Source organism: Cebus imitator, unplaced genomic scaffold, assembly GCF_001604975.1.
Source record: "Cebus imitator isolate Cc_AM_T3 unplaced genomic scaffold, Cebus_imitator-1.0 Scaffold265, whole genome shotgun sequence".
Classification (NCBI taxonomy): domain Eukaryota; kingdom Metazoa; phylum Chordata; class Mammalia; order Primates; family Cebidae; genus Cebus; species Cebus imitator.
The window spans coordinates 2,804,935-2,825,299 of record NW_016107580.1 but is presented as its reverse complement, the minus strand read 5'-3'; the positions used below and the strand labels follow the sequence as shown (position 1 = coordinate 2,825,299).

The window sequence follows — 20,365 nt, the reverse complement described above, 5'->3', positions numbered from 1 at the left end:
TGTGGTGATCTGTTTGTGACAGGGAGGTGAGACGCTCAAGTAGACATGCGTGCTTGCTGCCAAGCCTTCTGCAGAGGGTAGGTCTCATTCACTGAAGGGCTTCTGTTCTGCTGAGCAGGGTCATCAGTCGGGGGTACACCTGTCGCCAGAGAACACTCTCTCCCTGTCCTCCACTGGCTATGCTCCCCTGGCTGTGCTCCACTAGTCTAAAAGATAAACAGACATTTCAGAAAGAGCAATGTCGAAGGGGTGTCTAAGATGCCAAGTTACAGCTGGGACTTGAGACACTGTTATGTCGAGGTCCAGGCCTAGGCCAGCTGGCCACTCGGCGTCCAGATGCCTGTCACATGGGAGGCCTGAGAGTCTCAGGGGACATGCATTGGAAGCACCTCTGCCCTACCTGTTCTACTGTGTGATCTCTCTTCTGAGCCCCCAGTGCAGCACAGAGCCAGCTGGCCACTCAGCCTGGCAAGAGTAAGTCATTCTATTTTCTCACAGATAGGAATACGTGATTCCTTTTCCTCCTAGGCACTCTGCCACTTACTGGGCAAGTGAATTCCCCTCTCTGAGCCCTAGGTTTCCCTTTTGTGAAATATTAACAATAGCATCCTTCTTAGAAGGGTATGCTCACCATTAAATGCACTGATGCGGCTGGACGTGGTAGCTCACGCCTGTAATCCCAGCAGTTTGGGAGACCGAGGCAGGCGTATCACGAGGTCAGGAGATCGAGACCATCCTGACCAACATGGTGAAACCCTGTCTCTACTAAAATACAAAAAAATTAGCTGGGTGTGGTGGTGTGCGCCTGTAGTCACCTACTTGGGAGGCTAAGGCAGGGGAATCACTCGAACTGAGGAGGTGAGTTTGCAGTGAGCTGAGATCACGCCACTGTACTCCAGCCTGGTGACAGGGCAAGACTGTCTCAAAAAAAATAAATAAATGCACTAATGCAAAGCACTGTGACAGACTGAAGAGTCATGTTCTGCAGGGCCCTGAAGGACAGAACTAGGACCGAAGGGAGCATGTTTGAGCTTTCAGTGAAGCAGCAATGGCCAGCCGCAGAGATGGAGGGACTGCTCTGGGAATAGCAAGCATCCTGATGCTCAGAGTATGTATGAAGAGGTTTCATAGTCACCACCCAGCAGCTTAACTTCAAAAGGGCTGCCTGCCCCGGGGAGCTATATCCCTTGAGAGATGCAGTTTATCCAGCCCTGAGGTTCTGTTTGACCATCTTTCCCCGGTTGTCCGCCAGGGTGTCATGGCACAAGCCTCAGCATGGGCCCCATGGTCCAACCTTAACGTAAGAATGGGCCTCCCTGGAGGAAGCTGGCTTCATCTACAGCTAAGTTCACCTTTTTTCCTGGTCCGCTTTCCTTGGTTTAACCCTATGACCAACCCGAGAGCTTTGGCAGGAAGGAGACCTGCAGGGAGGATGCTGTGCTTGCGAAAGTGCCGGCCTGAGTCTCAGAGGGAAAGTAGTGGGGCTGGAGGGAGAGCAGGGAGAGGCAGAAGACGATGTCATCAGAGTTAAAGCCAGGGTCTGGTAGTAGATAAGACTGGACACTTGGCAGAATCATCGGGCAGACTAAAGCAGCTTAGATTCTGTCCTGAGGCAGTGGAGGGCTTTTGAAGGGTTTGAGTGGGCTGGGAGGACATGGTCTTAGGAAGCTCACTCTGCTGCCAGTTGAAGGATGGATTTGAGAGGAGGAGCAAGTTAGATGTAGATACCCATCATGATGCCAAGATCTGGGCAACAGACAGGGAGGTGTCAGCTCAGAAGTGGCCTAGGGAAGGCGAGGTGGATAGAACTGAGAGATGCTAAGAGGATGGCATCAGAAGTGCTTCATGATTGTCCGGATTGGCAGAGGAAGGTGAGCAGGGAAAAGCAGAAAGCTACAGTGGTGCCTCAAGGGGCTGAGTAATGTCATGCACAGAGACAGAATGTATAGAGTCAACAGTCAGACTCACAGGAATTCTAATCTGCATACCCCAATGTGTGGTGCTGTGGGACACCCGGGGTGTCCAGAGAGCAGGTAGGTAGAGTTTATAAGAGGGCTGGGCCCACGATGCGGGCTTGGATATTCTTAAGGTAAGAGTTGTGGGAGGCAAAGCCTTGCGAGTGGATAGGATCAACCAGGTGAACTTCAGGTGAAGCAAGGGGACAGGAGGCTGAGGACACAGACAAGCAAATTCTAGAGCTTCCATCAGTCCCTAGAAGGCACGATGTGTGGACCTCCCAGCATACAGCCTGAGCCCTAGCACAGGGCTGGCCACAGAGAGAGCAGCAGTGAATGTGTCCTCTGTGGTTCCTTCAGATGGGGCCTTTATCCTTAGTGCACTTGGCTCTGCCTGGGTTGCTATAGTAACCCACAGATGCAGGGAGACTTGGCCTCTGCATTGCCATGGAAACCAGCAATTGAGTGTCCCTGTGTGGCATGGCCATTGAGACCTTGAGGATTCAGTCTGGTCCTGAAGGGTTTGGGAGGGGGACTGCGACCAGCAGAAGAGTCCATGTCCTGATGAATCGGTGATGGTGGTTGTTAGTCTGACCGTTGCCACGGTGATGAAGGGAGACACCCAAGTGGGCTTGTGCTGGTTTCAGTCCTGAGGCGAATACAGGAAATTTCAACAGGCTCCAGGTCTTACTGTGTAGCCTGAAGTGGGACCATCCCCCAAACCCACTCCATCCTCTCGCCACAATGGGGGCCCGGACACCTTTGCCTGCTCTCTGGGTTTCTTTCTTTGCCGAGACAGGGATTTTGTTCCCAGGAGGCACTCCCCGGCCCATGGGATCTCAGCATTCAAAGCAGCACAGGAAACCTGGGCCCCTGAAACGGGGCCACCGAAGAGATCGGTAAGCTTTCAACATCCTGCCTTTAGCCCATGGGCCCCACCCCTACATCAGCTCCACCCTTCCACCCTCACTGACCTCACCCCTTTTCCATTCCAAGTCCCCTCCTTCCCATTGGTGCTGCTCCCCTATCACCACATGGGCCCACACAGGTCACCCCTCCAAACCCCTCATGCTCCAGACAGGTGATCAGGGAGGCTTCATTACTCAGGAGCTGCCCAGGACCTCAGGGGGTTCCTCCGCCATGGGAGTAAGGGCCTCTCCCCTGGCCTGCAGGGCTCTGGCAGCTCCGCACTCTGGCCCTCTGCATCTTCTGGTGGGCTCCTCCTTCCAGCTTCTGCCTGTCCCCCCCCGCCCCCCAGTGCTTCATTCCCATGGCTCGGGTCACCACTGCCCTCGTCTGGACTGCCTGCCTGCCTGCTATCCGGGGCCCACAGAGCGAGCACTCTGTGGAAGTCCCTCCACCCTGATCCGTCACGTAACTCACCCACTGAGGCAGCTGAGACCAGGACCCTGAGGGAGGCCTGAGTGACCAGGTCAGGCAGCGGGCAGGGATGATGAGGTGAGGCTGCAAGGGTGTGGAGAGTCACCCCTTCTTTTCCTCTTCAGGAGAACAACCAGGAGGAAGTACTGGAAGGAAGGAAGGGAGATCGCTCGGTGAGCTGGAGGGGAGGAGGGCGCCAGCCCTGGGAAAGGGCCAACCACAGGGGACTGCGAGGGGGTGGGAGGAGGACGTGGGTGGCTCATGGGCCACGGACCCCATATGCGCCCGGGGTGCGTGTGTGGAATGGGATTTTGGGGAGGGCGTGACCACTGGGCCAAGCCTGCTCTTACTGTGTGTGACTGCTGTGGCCTTGGTTTGTCCTCCTGGATTCTCCTGTGGTCTTTTTGCCCTGACTCTAGCTGGGCGGTGCTGATGAGCAGCCCCAGAGGCCTGGGCTCTGTTCACCAGCCTGTCCTGGGACTCTCAGCCAGGCCTTCTCACAAAAGAGGTGTCCTCTACATGTGGTCACATCACAGCCTAGGACCACACAGGGAATCATGGTGGCAGAGCCTCCAGCCCCCCTGCCTTCCTCCCGTTGCCCCGCCCCAGGCTGCCTTCTACCGTCACGAGGTGGGTCTTGCCTAAGGCTCCTGACCAGGACCTCATTTATCATTTATGCATGTTGGGGTCCCAAGGATATGTTTCTTGGCCCATGGGATAGTCACAAACAAGTGCCCCTTGAAGGAAGGGGTGCTGCCTTGTGTACAGATGAGGCAAGATGACAGGATCCTGTTCCCAGCTGCAGAATAGCTGCTGAGTGTCCCCAATGCCTGGGAAGTCTGCCTGTCCTTCCAGGGGACCAGGCCAGAGAAACCGGAGGCACCAGGGGCTCTGCTTCGCCTCCTCATGGATGTCAGTCCCAGGTTTCTGATGAGGTTTGTGACGATAGTGCCCTAAAAGGGGAGCCCTGCGGAGAGCCAGGGGTCTCGGGTGTGGCCTTTGTGGCAGGGGCCCTGTTGCTGTCCTTTCCTACACATGGCCTCAAGCCAGGTTGACTTTTTAGCCTAAAGAAAATCTCATGAAGAGAAAGATGGTGGTGCGGGGGAGGGTGTATCACTTGAGCCTACTTCACAGGCTCTTGGGAAGGAGCAGGAGAAGGAGGAGGGGTACAAGTAGTGAACCCCAAAGGGATGACTATGCTGTGATGACTCTTAATGAGGCTTGAAACTTCAGCTCCTTTGGCGTGTGCAGCTGGTGTGTTCTGAGTGATGTAAGTTGATGACAGCCTCTTTCCTGAACCCACTCTCAAGGCTGCAAGAAGTTTTTGAGATCCCACACCCAACCGCTCGTGTAACAGGCAAAACAGGCCTCAGGTTATGAACCAAGGTCACACGGCAAGTTCGCGGTAGACTCGGAACTAGAACGCAGGCCCCCTGCTCAGGGCTCTTTCTCTGCACTGCAGGTGAGGGAGCCAGCCTCACTGTGTGGGAGTCAGGGTGCTTCTCAGGAGTGAGTAGTCCTTTGGCTATGACCTTGCCTTATGTGAATGGAGGCTCTGAGCATAGTGTGGACTGTATATCTACAGCTGATGGCTGCCTGGCAGGGACTCTTGGCCACACTGGGTTTCTGGGCTAGCTCATTTCTGGGATTTGGTACCTCTCTACTTCATGTTGAAAGGCTCTGCCAGTATCCCTTAATATCAGGTAAAACTGCACAATTCAAGATGGTGCCAACAAGCATGGTATTTCCCCCATGGTGACACAGGGCTGTAAGCAGGGAGGTGAGGAGCCAGGCATCTTTGGGGTTGATGGCTGACTTATAGGAGCCTATCTCTGCAGGTTTGGAATAGCCATAATTAGTGGGAAAGTTAATGACCTAGCCACTTAGGGCTACAGCAAAGCAAGAGAACCTTGGCTTATTGTCTTCAACTTGAAGAATGTCATCTCCCTTTCATCCACCCATTACTTGGCATCTTGGGATTGTTTGAAACCGTTCCACGTGTGAAATCTTCATGTTCGTGTACCTCCTATGAATTGTGTCTCCCAAACCTCCACTCTGTTCATAGAGACCTCAGGCCCCTGGGCCCTAGTTTTCCCCCTCACTCTGAATCAACTCTTGCTCCTGTCCTATCTGAGCTCTATTGCCTGTCACTTTGGCTGCCCACCACTCACCATCTGGCCGCTTGGTCTCCTACCTCAACCTTAGAACATGGTAACTGCCTGCTTTCTTTAGTCCTGGTTTAAGGCGGTGGGGGGAATTCCTTCATGAACTGACGTTAGTCCGAATTCAGGGTCGACAGCCTACAGCAAGCCCCCAGCAATGCCCAGCGGTCCTGTGACCTGGGCCTGCTCCAGTTCCTCCACAACTGTTTCAAAGCTCTCACATTAGCCTCTGCAGAAAGTCATCAGAAAGGTTAAAAAAAAAAAAACCTAGTTATTGGGACATAATTCATACACCATACGATTTGCCTATTTTTAGTGTACAGTTCAAAGGTTTTAAGTTGCACAACCATCACTGCCATCTATTTTAGAACATTTTCATTACTCCCTGCAATGAAAACCCATGCCCATTTGCAGGCTCCCCTTTTTCCTACACCCCCCAGCCTTAGGCAACCACTAATCTATTTTCTGTCTCTATAGATTCGCCTATTCTGGACATTTCATATAAATATAATCACATAATATTGGTCTTTTGTAACTGACTTCTTTCCTTAGTATAATATTTTCTAGTTTCATCTATGTCATAGCATTTATCAATATTTCATTTCTTTTTACTGCTGAATAACATTCAATTGTATGGGTTAACCACATTTTCTTTATCCATTCATCAATTGATGAACATTTGGGTGTTTCCACATTTTAGCTATTATAAATAATGCTGATATAAACTCTTGTGTCCAAATTTTTATATAAGCATATATTTTCACTCCTTGGGTACATGCCTAGGATCTATGTTCAACCTTTTGAGGAACTGTCAGACTGTTTTCCTAAGTGGTTACTGCTTTTTACATTCCCACTAGCAGTGTATGAGGGTCTTAGTTTTTTTCACATTCTTGCCAATACATGTTATTAGCCGTAATTTTAAGTACAGTCATTCTAGTGAGTGTGAAGTAGTATCTCATTGTGGTTTTGGCTTACATTTCCCTGGTGAGTAATGATGACTAATACTGTGCTTATGGACCATTTGTATATCTTCCTTGGAAAAATGTCTGTTTATATCTCTTGTCCATTTTTTAAATTAGGTTGCCTTTTTATTATTGAGTTGTAAGCATTCTTTATATATTCCAGATACAAACAAGATGCTTATCAGATATATGGTTTGCAGATATTTTGTTCTATTCTGTGGTTGCCTTTACTTTCTTTATCGTGTCCTTTGCAACACAAAATATTTCACATTTTTATGAAGTCTAATTTATCTAGTTTCCTTCTTATGAAAGCTGCTTTTGGAAAGTTTTTGCATAATGGTCCCACGATCAAAAATGTTTTTGCCTGTTTTTAATTTTCCTTCTGTTGCTTGTGCTTTTGGTGTCATATGTAAGAAACCATAAGATTTCTTACAAAGGTTTTTCCTATGTTTTCTTCTAAGAGCTTCATAGTTTTGGCTCTTCCATTTAGGTCTTTGATTCATTTTTAGTTAATTTTGTTATTGTTGTGAGGTAGGGGTCCCAGCTCATTCATTTGAATATGGATATTCAGTTGTTCCAGCACCATTTGGTGGAAAAAACCATTTAACCTCTGTTGAATGGTCTTGGTATCCTGTTGAAAATCGGTTGACCGTAAATTTATTTCTGGGTTCTCAATTCCACTGCATTGACCTGTATGTCTGTCTTTATACCACTACCACGCTGCCTTGACTACAGAGCTTCGTGGTAAGTTTTGAGATCAGGATGAGTTCTCCACCTTTGTTCTTTTTCAAGGTTGTTCAGCTATTCTGTATCCCTTAATTTTTTCTTACAAATTTTAGGATCAGCTTGTCAATTTGCACAAACAAACCAGCCAGTATTCTAATGGAGATTGGATTGAATCTGTAGATCAGTTTGAAGAGTATTGCCGTCTTAATAATATATAGTCTTCTGATCCATGAACACAGGATGTCTTATTTATTATTTAGGTCTTCTTTAATTTCTTTCAAAGAAGTTTGTAATTTTTAGTGTATAATATTGCACGTCTTTTTAAAAGTCTTTTCCTCAATGTTTTATTCTTCTTGATTCTTTTGCAAATTGAATTGTTTTCTTAATGCAAGTGTATAGAACTATAACTGACTTTTGTGTGATAATCTTGTATCCTACAAACTTGCTGAACTTATTTATTAGTTACAGTTTTTTAGTGGATAACTTAGATTTTCATTACACAAGATTATGTCTTGTATGAGTAAAGATAGTGTTACTTGTTCCTTCATAACCTGGATGCCTTTTGTTTCATTTTATTGCCTCATCATCTTGGCTAAAGCCTCCAATACAAGGTTGAATACATTTGTCTAGAATGGGCGTCTGCCCCTTTCCTGGCTGCTCTTAAGATTTTCCTTTTATCATTGGCTTTCAACAATTGATTATACAATGTCTTGGTGTGGTTTTCTTCATGTTTCTTCCACTGAATGTCTTTTGAGTTTCTTGGATATGTGGTGTTCATTAAATTTGAGAAAACATTGGGCATTATTTCTTCTAATATTTTTTCTGCTGTTTCCCCTGAAACTCCAAGTATGTGTATGTTAGCTTACTTAATATTTTTCCAAAGTTAACTGATACACTGGTTTTCATTTTTCAGCATTTTTTCTCTCTGTGTTTTATTTTGAAGTATTTCTACCTATGTATTTGAATTCTCAGATCTTTTTTGGCAGTGTCTAATTCCATAAAGCATATTTTTTATTTTAGATACTGTGTTTCTAATCTCTAGAAGCTTGACTTGCATCTTAATTACATCTTTCATTTCTCTTCTCATCATAGTCATATTTTCCTCTATCTTCTTTACATGGAGTAAGTTTATAATAGCTCTTTTAACATTTTTGTCTGCTAATTCTGTCATCTGTGTCATTTCTAGGTATCTTCCTACTTGTACTGTTTTTACCCACAATACTTCTAACACTAAATATGTGGTTTCTTTCCACACCAACAACCAATTTGGCAACTCTCTGGATGCCAACCGAGAGTCCTGCGATTTAGTTTAATTCTGGTGCTATTATTAACCGGAGTTAACGCAGACCCCACAGGTTAAGGGCTCAGTCTCGCAAGACTTCCCCATTTCATAAGTCCCAGGTTGCCACCTGTCCTTCTGGCCAACTGGCTATAAATTGGGGGTTCCTAGGACCCCTTCTCAGGTATGAACATTTGCTAGAATGGCTCACAGAACTCAGAAAGGCACTTCATTTACTATTTACTGGTTTATTATAAAGGATACAACTCAGGAATAGCCAAATGGAAGAGACACCTAGGGCAAGGTTTGCAATGGCGTGGAGCTTCCGTGACTTCTCCAGGTGTGCCACCTCACCAGCACCCTGATAACGTTTACCTGCCGGGAACTCTCCAAACCGCCATTTAGGGTTTTATGGAGGTCCTGTTACACAGGCACATTTGATGAAATCATCGACCATTGGTGAGTGAATTCAATCTCTAGCCCTTCTCCTTTCCCCAGTGGCTTAGGGGTGGGCTGCAAGTTCTAATCCTCTAATCACACGGTTGGTTCCTCTGGCAGCCAGCCCCCATCATTAAGCTATCCAGGAGCCCACTAAGAGTCACCTCATTAGAACAAACTCAGGTATGGTTAAAAGTGGCTTATTGAAAATAAAAAAGATGCTCCTATCATCATGCAAGAATTTCCAAGGATTTTAGAAGCTCTGTGTCAAGCACTGAGGACAAAGACCAAATATCTATTTCTTATTATGTGCACTAGTGATTGATTTTTCTTCTAGTTATGTATCCTCTTCTCTTCCTTTTTTGAATGCCTGGGTGATTTTTGATTAGATGATAAATGTTTTGGATTTTACAATGTTGGGCTTTGTTTTATCCTTTAAATAGTTAATGTTGGGCTTTGTTCTGACAAACAATTAAGTTGCAGGGTGAGTATCCCAAATATTCAAAACCCGAAATGCTCCAAAATCTGAAACTTTTTGAGAGCAAATATGATGCCTGAAGGAAGGGCTCATTGGAGCATTTCAGATTAGGGATGCTGAACCAGTAAGTATAATACAAAGTTCAGATTTTGAAAAAAATTTAAAATCTGAAACACTTCTGGTCCCAGGCATTTTGGATAAAGGATATTCAACCTAAACCTGGAATCAGTTGGATCCTTCTGCGATTTTCTTTTAGGCTTTGTTAGGGAGGTCCAGAGCAGCCCTTAGCCGAGGGCTAAGTTGGCCTCACTACTGAAGAGTGCTCCTCTGAGGACCCTCCCTGATTTGATGTTCTGTGTATTAGGATGTCTTTCTACTTGGAGTTGTTGGAACTCAGAGTGTTCCCAGCCTTCTGTGAGTTTCTGAGATTGCTCTGCTTTCTTCTCTCTAGTGGTTCATTCCCCAGCCTTGGGTCATTTTCTCACGTGCTTGTGCGGATCAGCACTCAGCCAGACATGAGGGAAGCCCTCTGCAGGCCTCCGAAGCACATTTGCGCATTCTCTCTCTCCCTCCCTCCATCCCTCCTTCTCTTTCCCAATCTCTTGCTCTCTCACTCTAGCTCTTTCTCCTGGAAACTCTTTCCAGGGAGTAATCAGGGCACTCGCAGGGCTCACCTGGTTTGCTTTCTTTCCTCAGGATCATTGCCTTGCACTGCCCCTTGTCCAATGTCTGAACTGTTGTTTCATCTATTTCACCTGGTTTTTCATTGTTAAGGCAGAAACGTAAATCTAGGCCCTGTTACTCCATTGTGACTGAAGGCAGAAGTCTCTCCTTAGTTTTAGGCTCACCATTTTAAGTGCTTACCCTACATTCCCAACTGGATACCACACAGACCGCTCAAACTCAATGCATCCAAACTAACATCTTCTCTCATCAACCTGTCCCTTGCCTTCTATTTCCTATCTCCTGAGGGAAACCCAGTCCCAAATCTTAAAGGTCACCATCACCTTTTCTTCACCATTCCCTGATATTTAAATAAAATCCTTTCTGTTTCATATTATTTGTTAGTTCCAAATCTGCACATCACTTTCTTTCTCTCTGGCCACCAGATAACCTAGGTCGATGTTCAGTCTAAGTGACTATATAGCAGCCTACAAACTGCCTCTTCGCCTCCAGCCTGTCTTACTCCAAGCCATGGGCCACACAGTAGCCAGAGTCATTTTTCCAAAGCACAGCTGGGATCATATCATCCCCACTTGGTGTTTTTCAATGGATTCTCTAAAGCAGGGGTATCCAATTTTTTTTTACTTCCCTGGACCACATCTGAAGATGCAGAATTGTCGTGGCCACACATAAAATATACTAGCACTAACAACAGCGGATTCACTTATTTAAAAATCGCAAAAAATTTCATAATATTTTAAGAAAGTTTACAAATTTATGTTGGGCCACACTCAAAGCCATCCTGGGCCACATGTAGGCTGCGGGCTGCACGGTGGACAAGCTTGCTCTAAAGCTTTAGCACAGAGCCCCGCATTCTAGATGGAGACAAAAGGCTCTTTACTATCTGGCTCCTGTTACATTCTCCAGCATTGTCTTGTCCCCTCTCCTGCCTCTCCCCACTGTCAGCTGCACCAGCCTCCCAAACTCATGGACTCTTTTCCATTTCTGGGCTTCACCTGTGGCTCCTTCCACATGTAGTGCTCTTCCCTGTCTTTACCTGGTAAACTTCTCATCAGCCTTCAAGACTTGGTATCACCTCCTCCAAGAAGCCTACTCAGATGTCCTCAATCACATGCAGTGCTAAACTCTATCACAAATCTTAGTAAATTTATATCAATCATGATTCTATCTGAATCTACTACTGGGCTGTGATTTCCCTGAGGTAAGAACAAGTCTTGCTTGTCTCAGTACCCTCAGCAGAGAGCCATGCGCAAAGTAGGTCCTCATTGTAAGAGCACTAGATGAAGGAATGGAGGTGTGGAGCTATGGCTAGTGGAAATGTGATCCCAGGCTAACTGCCCTCAAGTGACCTCGAATCACAATAGCAGAGGGGCTGCATGTAGCAGGGCCTTCCTCCTAGATTCAGGCAATGTTGGGCTTGAGGGTTTGTGCTTCATGCCTGCACTACTGCATAGGGGCTAGACTTAAGGACCTCGCTGTTTTTTATACCTCTTGTTTCACAGGAACCCTGATGAATCATCCAAACCTGCATGGAGCCTGAGCCCCAGGGAGGGTCCTTGGGGTGACTGGGCTTTAGGTTTCTCAGCTGTACCATCTCCTGCATGTGGGTTAGAAATTGTGCCACAAAGAGCCCGATGCATCACAGGACATTTTTCTTGAAAAGAGATTTTAGAATAGGATGTGATGAAGGTCTTTGATGACTGTGATATGCCATCATGCAATATAACTCTGCTAGGAAGAGTCCCATTTGCTCATCCATTTCAATAATTACTTATATCTTTTACTGTCATTTGATTAAAAGCACCATGAAGGCAGGGCCATGTCTTTTTCTTTTTCATTGTTGTGTTCTCAGCCTACCATGCATGTACACAGTGAGCACTCAATAAATAATTTTCAAATGAGTAGTAATAGCCAGCATTTGTTGAGGACTTATACCACACAGGGTTCTAAGCCATTTACACATGTTCACTCATTTAATAGTCACAGTAACCCTGTGAGGCGAGTACTATTATCATTCTCATTTTGTAGGTGAAAACATAGACACATAGTAGTTAAGTAAATTACCTAAGGTCACATAATTAACACCTGGTGAGGCAAGCTTTCAAAGACTTCATGAATGAATGAATAAGTGAGTGAATATTTTAATTTAAAGAGTAAAAGGGACTACAATAGTTGAAGGTGTATTTTAGATTTTTTTTTTAAGAGATGAAATCTTGTTCTGTCACTCAGACTGGAATGTGGTGATCCCCCTGCCTCTGTCTACTGAGTACCTGGGACTGTGGGAAGATGCCACCAGGCCCAGCTAATTTTTTTTGTTTTCTTTTTTGTGGAGACAGGGTCTCATTATGTTGCCCAGGCCAGTCTGGAACTCCTGGTCTCAAGCAATCCCTCAACTTGGCCTCCTAAAGTGCTGGGATCACAGGCGTGAGCCACCATGACTGGCTGAAAGCTATATATTTTTTTTTTTTTTGAGACGGAGTTTCACTCTTGTTACCCAGGCTGGAGTGCAATGGCGTGATCTCAGCTCACTGCAACCTCCGCCTCCTGGGTTCAGGCAATTCTCCTGTCTCAACCTCCTGAGTAGCTGGGATTACAGGCATGCGCCACCATGCCCAGCTAATGTTTTGTATTTTTAGTAGAGACGGGGTTTCACCATGTTGACCAGGATGGTCTTGATCTCTTAACCTCGTGATCCACCCGCCTCGGCCTCCCAAAGTGCTGGGATTACAGGCTTGAGCCACCGCGCCCGGCAAAGCTGTATTTTTTAAGACAATCATCAGAGCATTAGATATTCCATAATTTGGACTATTCATACTCAATATCAATTAATATATTTCTCTACATAATATGTAATGTTATATAATTATATGTAAGATTAAATATAATATGCAATTAAGTATGATAATATTATATATAGCACATATCATTATGACATTACTGCATGCCAGGCTCTGTATTAAGTGTTTTACATACATGATCATATTTAATATTCACGATTCTATCAAAGAGATAAGGGAATCCCTGTGAATTCCCATGGTATAGCTAAGGCTCAGAGTGGTTAACCTCAAAGACAGAGAGCTTCCTGCAGAGCAGGATTTGAACCCAAGTCTCTTTGACTCCATATTTGTGCTCTTACCCACTTTGTCATCATCTCTCTTCTCTAGTCTGCCCAAAGCATAGGCTACCTTGGGCTTTCCAAATTCTTGCCCTTCTAGGAAGCTACCAAACCCTGTGGCATAGTCTTCATTTCACAGCCCAACCCAAGGGGGACTTTTAGTGCCCCAGGCAGGTTTTCCCAAGCCCTATCCAGCAGGGAGAGCTGAGGCTTCCACAGCTCAGACTTTGTGGTGTGTAGTCCTGGTATTTTAGAACTCAAAGGGTGGCATATTGGAAGTCATCCTAGACCAACTAAATCAGAGTCACTGGGAGTAGGGCCCAAGAATCTGAATTTTAAATAGCTCTTCAGGTGATTCTGATGTCCAGGCAGATTTGAGAACCACTGGCTGAGGCCCAGGAAAGAGACAATGGATACTCCTCGGGAAAAGAAGTAGTGGCTTCTTGCCCAGGCCACCTTCACAGCACCTTTTAGAGCCATGGTGCATTATGTGGTGTGTGTGTGTGTATGTGTGTGTGTGTGTGTGTGTGTGTGTATTTGGAATATCTAAAACAATATAAGGAAGAAAAATAACATGACCTATGGTCCCAACATCCAGAGGTAATTCCTGTTGACATTTTGATTTTCATCTTTAAACTTTTGATTGAAGTATATATAGTATACATGGAAATACACAAATTATAAGTGGACAGCTTATGATGAATTTGCACAGCTGAACACAGTCATGTTAACACTACCCAGACCAAGAAACACATTGCTTGCACCCTAGAAGCCCATGTTGAGCCCTCTTCTGATAAATGCACCCTTCCAAAGCAGTGATCCCGACTCTTAACATCATAGATTAATTTTGACTGTGTTTGATATTTATATAAGTGGGATAATTTATGATCTACTCCCCAAGTCTGGTTTATTTTGTTCAATATTAATTTGCAAGGTACATGTATGTCAGGCATGTAGTTATATCGTAGTTTATTTATTGCTGTATAGTATTCCATTGTGTGATTGTTGCAGTTTGTATGTGCATTCTACTGTTGTTGGGCATTTGGGAAGTTTAAAGTATTTGGCAATTACAAACAGTGCTTCTGTGAAAATTCTTGTACATATCTTTTGGTGCATGCGTGTATGTGTTTCCATGGGGTATGTCCCTAGGAGTGGAATTGCTGAATATATGTTCCATTCTAGTGGGTGCTGCCAAAGTTTTCCAAAATGGTTGTACCAGTAACTTTCACCAGCAAAATATGAATCCAGTTGTCCCACATCCTCACCAACACTTGGTCTCCTCCATCTTTTCATTTTAGCTGTTCTGGAGAGTGTGTTGTGTATGGTCTTGTGGTTTCACTTTACATTTTCCTGGTGAATAATGACATTGAGCATCTTTTCATTCATGTACTGCTTTTTAATCTTTTACTTACGCTTCCATTCTTGGTAACCCTTAATTCATTTTTTTAAAAAGTGAATAAGGCCGAAAAACTTTCCATAAATAAAATATCCTGGTTAAAGTACTGTTTTATTTTTCCCTTCAATGAAGTCTATTATCTTACAAATAAGTAGCATCAAGCCAGAAGTAGTGGCTCATGCTTGTAATCCCGGCACTTTGGAAGGCTGAGGTGGGTGGATTACTAGATCTGGAGATCCAGACCATCCTGGCTACATGGTGAAACCCCGTCTCTACTAAAAATACAAAAAAAAATTAGCTGGTCATGGTGGCACATGCCTGTAATCCCAGCTACTTGAGAGGCTGAGGCAGGAGAATCACTTGAACCTGGGAGGTGGAGGTTGCAGTGAGCTGATATCGCACTGCTGCACTCCAGCCTGGGCAACAGAGCGAGACTCCATCTCAAAATAATAATAATAATAATAATAATAATAATAGTAATAATAAGTAGCATCTAACTAGAAGACCTTAAAGAAATAATAGTAATAATAAGTAGCATCTAACTAGAAAACCTTAAAGAAATAATAGTAATAATAAGTAGCATCTAACTAGAAGACCTTAAAGAAAATGTGTTTCTGCTGTCCTGCCACTTAGCTCTTTCTTCCTATGCTTTCGACAACCTCTTAACTATTACTGGTTCCACAATAAAATTGCATCCTTTTGGGGGATGTGATCTCATGAGACAGTTGCACACAGATTATCCAGACAGAGACCAGTGGGACCATTAGGACAGAGGGAAAGCTTAAACTCAAGGTGAGACAGGAAACTTTCAAGTATCTAATGCCCAGGACTAGTTGTTCCACTGGGACCCGTCTGGAGGGAAGCCCAGGGAGTGGAGCTGGGAGCGTCTCAGAGTGGATGCTGAAAATGAAGTTGTTTTTTATTTGTTTTGTGTTTTGCTCTTGTTACTAAAAAAAAAAAAAAAAAGGGTTTAAATTCTTAGGTGCTACTTCGAAAATAATCTCGGGTATTATATGAAAAAAATATGCAGTATGAGTTAGTTCGCAAGTGGCAATTGTGGATGTTTGTGTGTGCCTGTATCCAAACGAAGTTGTGTAAACTGTTTTGTCATCTAAATTTTTCGTGTAACATACTTTCCCATGTTGTCAAATATTATTGAACAAATATTGTTTTTAATGGCTATATAATAGCTCTCTTAAGGATTTGTTGAAATTTAATCATTCCTTTATTTTGGTTCTTTCCATAATTTCTATATTCTCAATGATGAATGTATTTGTACATAAACCTCTATACTCTTTGGATTGTTCTCTAAGAATAGCTTCAGAGAAATGAAATTAATGGCTCAAAAAGAATGAACCTCTTTAAAGTTCTTTGATATGTTCATATGATCACATTTCTTTCCAGAAAGGCTGTCAATCCACTCTGTCCCCAGCAGCATCTGAAAGGCCACCCTCACTGCATATTCGTCAGCTTGGCACTCACTTCAATTACAGTGCCTCTTGCCATATAGAAGATGGTGATTTTTACCTAATAAACTTTTATGGTTTCTGGATTTAGGAACATGCGTAGCAAAGCTCCCCACTCCCTGCACATGACTAGAAGAATACTTTCTAACATTTTCTACTTATAGTTTTTTCTTTTCTTTCTTTTCTTTTCTTTTCTTTTCTTTTCTTTTCTTTTCTTTTCTTTTCTTTTCTTTTCTTTTCTTTTCTTTTCTGTGATGGAGTCTTACTCTTGTTGCCAGGCTGAAGTGCAGCGATGCAATCTCGGCTCACTGCAACCTCCTCTTCCTGGGTTCAAGTGATTCTCCTGCCTTAGCCTCCTGAGTAGCTGGGATTACTGGTGCCTGCCATCACACCCAGCTAATTTTTGTATTTTTAGTAGAGACAGTGTTTCACCATGTTGGCCAGGCTGGTCTTGAACTCTTGACCTTGTGATCCACTTGCCTCAGCTCTCAAAGTGCTGGGATTACAGGCGTGAGCCACTGCACCTGGCCTGGTTTTCTTTTTTATGATAAATCTTTACTCCTCTGTTATTTGTTTTTGTATGTGTTATAAAATAGGGATATAACTTTATTTGCCCCAATAGAGATAAAACTTTATTTACCTTGCCCCAAATGGATAGCAAGTTGATCTCTGAGCCACTTGCTAAATAATTAGATATTTCTGCCGGGCGCGGTGGCTCACGCCTGTAATCCCAGCACTTTGGGAGGCCGAGGCGGGTGGATCACGAGGTCAAGAGATCGAGACCATCCTGGTCAAAATGGTGAAACCCCGTCTCTACTAAAAATACAAAAAATTAGCTGGGCATGGTGGTGCATGCCTGTAATCCCAGCTACTCAGGAGGCTGAGGTAGGAGAATTGCCTGAACCCAGGAGGCGGAGGTTGTGGTGAGCTGAGATCGTGCCATTGCACTCCAGCCTGGGTAACAAGAGCGAAACTCCGACTCAAAAAAAAAAAAAAAAATTAGATGTTTCTTCAATGTTTTGAAAGGGCATCTTTATCGTAAACTAATTTCCTCTATAGACATGGAATTATTTCTGTACCACATTGGTCTATTGGTCATTCTCACATCAACACAACTGTTTTTGGTACAGATTCCTAGTACAGATGAATTATTGCAGATTCATAGCACAGTCTGATAATTGGCATAGCAAATGCCTCCTCTTTCCTTTACTGTTACAAAATTGTCTTGGCTAACTTGGAAAATTGGCTTATTTTTCCAGATGAATTTTGGAATAAATTTGTCCAGTTGAAAAATATTCTGCATTTGTGATTAGAATGGGATCACACCTGTCAATTTATTTGACAAAATTGGAATTTCCTACAGGAGCAGGGGATGCATCTCCTTTTATCAAGGATGTTAATATAAGTAAAAATTTATAGTTTGTTTTCACATATGTCCAAGACATTTCTTATGAAGTTTTCCTAGATAGGTTTTTTTTTCTGTTGCTTGTGTGAATAGGACCTTTTAAATTATATTTTTTAATTGGATGTTTCTGATATTTAGAAAAACCATTTATTTATGAATAGTTGCGTATTAATTAATGCCACTGATGTATTCATTAGTTCTAATAGTTTTTCAGTTATTTTTCTTATATTTTGCCAGGTAGACAGTTGGATAAACAAATAATGATCAGTTTATCTTCTTTCCTAATAATTATGTAAAAAAATTAATTATTACATTAGCTAGAACTTATGAAACAATGTTTAGGCTGGGTGCAGTGGCTCATGCCTGTAATCCCAGCACTTTGGGAGGCTGAGGCAGGCAGATCACTAGATCAGAAGTTAGAGACCAACCTGACCAACATGGTGAAACCCCATCTCCACTAAAAATATAATAATTAGCCGGGCGTGGTGGTGTGGGCCTGTAATCCCAGCTACTCAAGAGGCTAAGGCAGGAAAATTACTTGAATCTGGGAGACGGAGGTTGCAGTGAGCTGAGATCATGCTATTGTACTCCAGGATGGGTGACAGAGCAAGACTCCATCTTAAAAAAAAAAAAAAGTTTAGTTATATTCTTTACCCTGTCAATTACACTTCTGTTCTTAGTTTGCTGATAACTTTCTTTTAACCAGAAATGAGTGCTGACTTTTATCCAAGACCTTTTTGGTATCTGTTAACATATGACATTTCTCATTAGGCTTATTAATGTGATATATTACATAAATAGTGTTACTCATATATAAACCATCTTTCCAGTTCTGGAAATGGAATGAGCTCTATATGGTGCATGTTACATTTTTCATTCAACTTACTTCTAGGTTTTATTTGTTAATATTTTATTTAGAATGCTAAATATATATTTTAATAAGGCTATTAAGTAGTAGAGTTTTAGGTTTTTGGAGAGTCAGATTTTTACATCAGGGTTTGATTACCTTGCAAAATTAGTTGGTTGCATCTCATCTTTTTTTGTGTATTGCTAAGTGATTCCTCTACCTCCGTAATTGTTTGTTTTCAAAAGTTTGAAATACTTGTCCCAGAATTCATCTTCGTCTGGTACCTTTCTTGTCTGGAGCTGTTTAGCAATATTTCCAGTTTCTTCCATGGTTATTAATCTAATCAACTTTTCTACTTCCTTTAAGTTTAGAGATTTATATTTTCTAGAAAGTCCATTGTGTTGAGATTTTTAATTTATTAGTCTAGAAATATAGGAAGATTCAGATGTGTACAGTCTCTTCTGTATCTTTGATTACAGCCCCTTCTTAAGGGTTTGACTCTTTTATGATCCTCTGACTTTCTACATGCCCCTCCTTGGGCCTGGCAGGGGCAAGGACTGGAGTGTATGTGTGTTTGTGTGTGTGCATGGGAGTAGGGAATAGTTGTGGGCCCATGCCCATTTCCATAAATTGGAATGCATATGTGTGAGCCTGTAGAAATGTCCTCACCTGCATGCCATGTCATCTTCCAGCCTGGATGTCTGTTCTGGCATATCTGTGTGTACATCTGTATGTGTGTCAAGCCAGGGTCTGATCTCCAGGGAAGCAAACTGTTACCCCAAGGAAGTATACCCCAGCTTTGCCCCCTCTTGCTACCAGGATACCTCTCACTGCTCCTTAATCCAGGGCACGGGCTCAGGGGGCTGGCTGGGGTCTCCTGTCCTGGAATGTAGGGCCCTATGGGAATGCCTCGAGTGTGTGAGCTCTGCATGGGGGTGGTATGAGTGGATCTAGGTACCAGGAGTGATTACCCTGATCTTGTCTCCTGCTAAGCCATGGAGGTTTGGGGAGTTCCTTCAGACCCCCAATAAGTGTAGATAAATGATGGGCACATGTGTGTGGTGCGCATGCTCCACATGTGCTGGCAGGGGGAAGGGGGGAGATGTCTGGAGTGTCAGTGGGGTATAGTGGGCAGGGTGAAGCCTCCATTTCTGTGTGAAATGCCTGGGGGTGGGGGGAAGGTATTTGGTGCAGTACATGTGAATACAAAGTATACAGAGGAGTTTCAGGTACATACGTGCATGTGAGCCTTTGTGGGGTGTGGCTGGGTGTGTAGGTGGGGCTGTGTGTGAGGTAGAGCTGAGGAAAATTTGTCTGTGGTATGTCTGAGGTGATGTGTGTACAGGTCAGCTTGTCTCTGGGTGGTGTATGGGGTGACATGTTATTGTGCGTAGTGTGGTTTGGGAGGGTGAGGGGTATGCAGGCATGTCCCCAAAATCAGTGCATGGTGTGTGTCAGGTCAGGTGTGGGGGGCAGTGATGGGAGTGAACTACAGTGTGTGGGGGAAGGGCAAGTGGGCCCTTCATTCACCCCACACCTCACAAATGTTGGGAGGCACCATTTCCCCCCTCAAAGTTGAGGAACCTGGAGCCCACAGAGAGGACACAAGCTGGCTGGGTCACATAGCAGTGTCTGTTAGAATCTCGGGATGCCACCACTGGCAGCTCACAAGCTAGACTCTGAGGGCGAAGGAGGGGACTGGCCCTCTGGGTAACGGCAGTAATGGGGGGGTCTCATTCAGTTCTTTAGGGTGACTGTCCTGGAACAGGCCAGCAAACGGCCCATGAGAATCAATTATACAATAAAGGGAAATGTTTCTAAGCCCATTGTTAAACATAGCTGTTATTAAGGATCAAACTGGCCGGGCACATGACTCACGCTTATAATCCCAGTGTTCCTGGACCAAACCGAGGGTCAGGCTGCTTATTCTCAAGGCCCAATAACGAGATGCAGATGAACTGGGAGAGAAGGGAGTTTTTATTTCTGTGACCGGTTACAGGGAAAAGGCCTGAACATTATCACCAGACCAATTCGAAATTACAGTCTTCCAGAGCTCATATACCTTCCAGGCT

The 20,365-nt window shown here is 44.2% G+C and overlaps 1 protein-coding gene across 3 annotated transcripts in view; it reads left to right on the top strand.

Annotated features, from left to right (window-relative positions):
- Window positions 1-20,365, top strand: part of TUB (TUB bipartite transcription factor) — an 88,259-nt gene that overhangs the window by 17,056 nt on the left and 50,838 nt on the right. The window contains exons 1-2 of one of the 3 annotated variants that reach the window (XM_037728432.1): window positions 2,685-2,854; window positions 3,461-3,508. The exons of the other annotated variants lie outside the window; for them this stretch is intronic. Coding sequence (XP_037584360.1) covers window positions 2,700-2,854; window positions 3,461-3,508 — 203 coding nt within the window. The 5' untranslated portion in view covers window positions 2,685-2,699. Of the gene's footprint in view, window positions 1-2,684; window positions 2,855-3,460; window positions 3,509-20,365 lie in introns of those variants that run through there. 3 annotated transcript variants of the gene reach the window in all.